This window comes from Echinops telfairi, unplaced genomic scaffold, assembly GCF_000313985.2.
Source record: "Echinops telfairi isolate 266 unplaced genomic scaffold, ASM31398v2 ScPeMD7_7416;HRSCAF=8454, whole genome shotgun sequence".
NCBI lineage: Eukaryota > Metazoa > Chordata > Mammalia > Afrosoricida > Tenrecidae > Echinops > Echinops telfairi.
The window spans coordinates 712,382-717,810 of record NW_022111316.1 but is presented as its reverse complement, the minus strand read 5'-3'; the positions used below and the strand labels follow the sequence as shown (position 1 = coordinate 717,810).

The window sequence follows — 5,429 nt, the reverse complement described above, 5'->3', positions numbered from 1 at the left end:
GCTCTCAACAGCAGGTGGCCAGATCTGTCCCCTCGAGGTGCCTTGGGTGGGCCCCCACCTTCATGCATTTGGCTTCTCCATGTGCACCCTCCAGCGACTCCTTAGGAGCCCTGGTGGTGGAGCAGGTGACGCATGTTGGGCTGCAAACAGCAAGGTCAGCAGTTCGAAAGCACCAGCCACTCTGGGGAAGAAAGACGAGGCTTTCCACTCCCGTAAGGAGTTTCAGTCTCGGCAACTCGCAGGGGCAGGTCTACCCGGTCCCATCAGGTCGCTCTGAGTCGGCGTCGACGCCAAGACAGTGGAGTTGGAATGACTCACAGTGAGCCCCGCGGAACAGAGAGGCAATGCTCACAGGGCTCCCCGGGGCTGTCAGTCTGTCTGTACGGAAGCTGGCTGCCTCATTTCTCTCCGGGATCAGCTGGCGATAGACAGGGGGCTGAAGGGGGGGGCGGGCCTTGTGCTGCTAGGCTGATAGGCTCTTGCGTTTTCTACCCAGCCCCTCCCCCCTGGGGGGTCACCTTCCAGCATCATGATGGGGAAACTCCCTCTGGGGGTTGTCTCCCCTTATGTGAAGATGAGTTCGGGGGGCTGCTCAGACCCCTTGAAATTCTACGCCACCAGCTACTGCACAGCCTACGGTAAGGGCACCTTGGGGGCGGGGCCACTGACCCGAGGAACCTGGATAGGAGGAGAGGCCACTCCTCCAGGAACGATCCCGCCCACTGAACGGGGTCCACCCCAGAGCCGCCCCCAAGGACCGTACTGTCAGGCTGGTCCCATGACATTGCCCCTCCCCCAGAGTTCTGCCCTTGTGATTCTGACCCTGTCCCTGTCCTTGGTTCTATTTCCTGCTGTCACAATCCCAGGGGAGGGGCTGTCACAGCCCCCCCCCCCTTGTCCTGCCCAGGGCTCTTCCCCCTTCCCCATCTCAAAACCCCCATGTCCCTCCAGGGATGCCGGCCCTGTCGAGGGACCCCTGTCTGCTCTCACCCTGCTGACCCTCGGTTTCCTTGTCCCCCCATCTCATCTCTGGCAGGTCGTGAGGATTTCCAGCCCAAGATGGGCACTCACAGAGGCACAGGCTGGAAAGCCAACTACCGGCCCCTGGTCTCATACCAACCCAGTCTCGACGCCCTGGACAACCCCGCCATGGGGTACGGGCTGGGCGCCCCCTACTTCGGCCCTCCAGGGTCTGAGTGCTTGCTCAGGCCCAGCAGAGCTCCCCCAAAGTCCGGCTCCGTTGGGGGCTCTGAGGCTTGCAGCACAGAGCCTGGCTTGGCCTTGGTCTGGGGCCCAGACTCAGGCCGTTGATCCTGGCTTGGACCTGAGGCTTCAGAAGAAGGGTTTAGGGGGAGGGGGCACCCCTGAGGAGAGAGGATAAAGCGCCTAAAGGACCAGGGCAGGTGGCCCTAGCTCCTGCTTGCCCTGTCCACCTCCCTCCAGGGAACAAGTCCAAAACGTCTTCCAGACCATGACCAATCAGAGCTACCGCCCGCTGGAGGTGCCGGACGGCAAGGACCCGCTGCCCAGCAACATGTACCAGACCTGCTCTGGCTATGGGCGGGAGCAGCCCAACACGGGGCCCTCCACCAAGGAGGTCAGCCCGAGGCCAGCCTTGGGGTGGGATGGGCAGGGACAGGGCTGAGATGGCCAGGTGTGGAGGGGGACCGCTCCCCTTCATCACCGCTGTCCTTATTGGGCTGCTAATGGCAGGTCAGCAATTTGACACTGCCAGCCAGCTCCTCTGGAGAAAGGCTGGCTTTCTACTCCCGCAGAGAGTTAGAGGTCTCCCAAACTCACAGGGGGCAGGTCCACCCTGTCCTAGAGGCATGGACTCGATGGCGGTGGGTTAGGTTTGATGTGGTTGCTCTCACCAGAACCTCCCTCCCCGCCACTGCTGCCGCTGCCTGTGGGTCATTATTCCCATCCTTCCCACCCCCAGCCCCACAGTCCTGTCTCTGTTCCGATCATCACCTCCCCTTCCGTTTCTATCCCTAACCCCATCGCCATCCCCAGCCATTCCCGTAGCCCCACCCCACCCCTGACACTGCACATTGGCAGAGCCAAGGGAGAGCTGGAGGAAGACTTGAGGGAGGTTAGAGCGGTCTTGCTCTGAGAGAAGCGTGTGCCCGGCACTGGAAACAGCAAGTGCAAAGGCCCTGAGCTGCTGCCATAAAGAGGGGCCACTGGAGTAGGGGTCCACCCCGAGGGCTGCAGGGTGCTGAGCAGACTTCCGTGTACCAGAGATCTCTCCTGGGGTGGGGGTGGGGGGCTCTGTAGGCATCAAGGGTGGAAGGGACTGCCATCCCTCACCTGCCCTCCTCCCTCCTCCCAGGTCCGGAAGGTCCATTTCAACACCCAGGATCACGGCGCCCACACCATCCCGGGGCTGGAGCCCAGGGAGGTGCCCCTGCTCCATCAGCAGCAGGACAAAGGCTCCACGGAGTGGGAGAACTCCAGGCATGTGAGTGGGCGGGGCGACCCAGCCTCGGGATCCCCACTGGACAAAGAGGCCAGGGTGCTGGCTCGCCTCAGGAGCCACCTCAGGGTGGAGTCAGGACATCCCAGAAAACGAGGACAAAGGAGTTGACATTTCCCAAAGATCATCCACGTAGTGATCTCTGACTTCCTTACATGTATGTTCAGACTTATCGCTCAGCCCTTTAGAACTGGAACTGAACTCCCCCCCCCATAGTTAATTTCTAAGTCTATAAGTGAGCCCTGGCGGCATAGTGGTGACACATGTGTTGGGCTGCTAAGTGGAAGGTCAGTGGTTCAAAACCATCAGCTGCTCCTCGGGAGTAAGATGAGGCATTCTACTCCTGTAAAGAGTTACAGTCTCAGAAACCCACAGGGGCGGGGAAAGGAGAAACCGGGGAGGCAGGGGGATAAGGGAGGTTACATTGTGGGTGTTGTCATCCATGACATGCAACTAAGAATGTGTAGATAGTTGCATGGAAAATGGATTTGCTCCGTAAACCTTCCCCCAAGTTACAATAAGAACCCCAAACCCAGACGCACTGCTCTTGAGCCAACTCTGATCACAGGACAGCGTAGAACTGCCCCTGTGAGTTTTTGAGACTGTAACTCTTTATGAAAGTCAAAAGCCTCGACTTTCTCCTTTGGAGCTGGCTGCTGGTTTCAAACTATGGACCTTGCAGTTAGCAGCCCAATGAATAACCACTGTGCCGTCGGGGCTCCTCAAGCCACAATAAGCAAGTAAACACACAACCTAAAACAAACGCAAATGAAAATAACTGAACCCCCTGTTTCCCCTGCTCCCCCTTTCCCTACCCAGACACTCCAATGCAGGGACTGTTCGTTCATCTTCTTTGTCCCTGCCTCTCTTCTTGGGTACATCCCCCTGCTCCAGTTCTTGGGCTGGAGGGCAGGCTGGGGTGGGGGTCTGCTGTTCATTCCTGGGCCTAGTGCAGGAGGTGGCTCAGCAATGATAGTCCCTGGGAACTGTGTTCTCACCCCACGGCTCCTGGCTCTGGGGTGCCGGTTGCCGTGGGATTAGTGCGCAGCTCAGAGCACGACGTCTCAAGATCTGCCATTGCCACGGAACCCACCTGGACCCCGGTCTCCCTTCTGTCCCCACCACCCGCCCCTCGATGATTTAGGGCCCTCGCTTCATGACATCTGAGTACAACTCCAAGTACCTCAACGAGCCGCCCACCCAGCCAGGTATGCCCGTGTCCACACCCAGGCCTCCCTCCCACGGCACGCCTCTGCCTCCCCGGGGCTGGGGCGGGGTTGGGGGGGTGGGGGGTAGTTGGAGCTGGAATAGGATCAGGAAGTTACCCGGGGAAGAAAGAAGGCATGCAGGTGGTTTAGGGGAGTGGTGTCCCCCAAGGCCGCTCTGAGCCTTAGAACCCCTGACCCCACTGAGACCCATTGAGTGGCCTCTCCGAAGCCTTCTCCTGGCCTCTTGGCCCCACCCTGCCTTCTGCCCACTGGCCTGGGGCCCATGTTCCTGGTCTCCACGTCCTTGGCATCAAGTCACTCCCTACCCACTTGAAGCCCAGGCAGGGGGCACCAGGAGGCCTGGGGACAGGGCATGGTTTGTCTTCTGCAGATCTGTTACAGAAGAAATCAATTGGAGCCAAGGAGGAGACAGGCTTTACAGAAGGATCCACCAAGAACCCCATTGTCTTTAAACCGCCCTCCCAGGCCCTCCCCGGGAGCCCCGTAAGTGAGGCTGGGGCCCATGTCCAGTGTGGTGTTCGGGGCTGGGCTCTAAGATACCAATCTGCCCACCTCTGCTGTTGTGGAGAATCCACAGAGCAGCCCCTAAACAGTCCAGGCACAGTTCAGGGACACCGAATACTGCCCCCGAAGACGCTCATCCAACCATTTGAGTTGCTCCTGTCAGTTTGATCCCATACAAAACCCCAAAACAGCAGCCTCACACCATTGAGTGGATTCTGACTACTAGCGACCCTGTAAGACAGGATAGAGCTGCCCCCGTGGGTTTCCAAGATGGTCCCTCTCTTTGGGAGTAGAAAGCCTCGCCTTTCTCCCACGGTGCAGCTCGTGGTTTCAAACTGCTGACCTTGCCGTTAGCAACACAAGGCATAATCACCACACCACCAGGGCTCCCTGGTCCCGTACAGCTAGATCTTGAGTGAGCAGTGTCCAAGGCCTACCGTCTTACTTAGCAAGGGACACGATGGTATGGCTTCAAGAAGACTTTGAGGCTTGTTTGGGTTTGAGGTTTAAAGATTCTCTTAGGGCATTTGTTTCCAGGGCTCATAAGCCTCTGTGGATCCAAAAAGCCTGGATTCCATGAGATTGTCAAATTCGAAAACTTCCCCCTTTCGATCAGGATCCACCTATAAAATCTCTGATCCAAATGGCTCAGTAATGGTGTGCTTCTGGCAGTATATATGTGTGTGTGAATATATATGAACATATGTTTATATGTATATATAATTTTATGTACTTATAATTAATATATATACCCTATATACTCGCTTGTAAGCTGACCCGAATATCAGCTAATTTTACCACAAAAGCTGCATTAAAAATGTACTGAAAAAAAAACTTGGCTTATACATGAATATATAAGGTATGTATTGCAGATTTTGTAATTCAAGCCCAAGAGGAAAGATTGGTTGGCATGGGTGGAACTCACTGTTTGGGTCCCCCCTCACCCGCCCACTTCTCACTTAACAGATGAGGAAAATGAGGCCCAAAGAAGAGAAAGGGTGTAGCCAAGGCTACTTGAAAGTCCAGAAGAGAACCTTAGCCTGCTAGTTTCCTTCGATATCACACTGTTCCCCTCTCTTTGCCCCAAACCCTTCCCTTGCCTCACTTTCCCCAATGTGTCCATTGGTACTGAGCCCTCCCATGGACTGAGCAGATGGCTCCTGTTTGAAGGCTAATGGAGAGGCTGGCTGTTCAAATCCACTCAGAGGTGCCGCGGA

General features: G+C 56.8%; 1 protein-coding gene across 1 annotated transcript in view; it reads left to right on the top strand.

Annotated features, from left to right (window-relative positions):
* The first annotated feature begins 517 nt into the window (after positions 1–517).
* The window catches only part of PPP1R32 (protein phosphatase 1 regulatory subunit 32), a 7,931-nt gene continuing 3,019 nt past the window's right edge, over positions 518–5,429 (top strand). The window contains exons 1-6 of the mRNA XM_045297046.1: positions 518–638; positions 1,037–1,154; positions 1,444–1,597; positions 2,336–2,464; positions 3,624–3,687; positions 4,079–4,374. Coding sequence (XP_045152981.1) covers positions 530–638; positions 1,037–1,154; positions 1,444–1,597; positions 2,336–2,464; positions 3,624–3,687; positions 4,079–4,374 — 870 coding nt within the window. The 5' untranslated portion in view covers positions 518–529. The remainder of the gene's footprint in view (positions 639–1,036; positions 1,155–1,443; positions 1,598–2,335; positions 2,465–3,623; positions 3,688–4,078; positions 4,375–5,429) is intronic.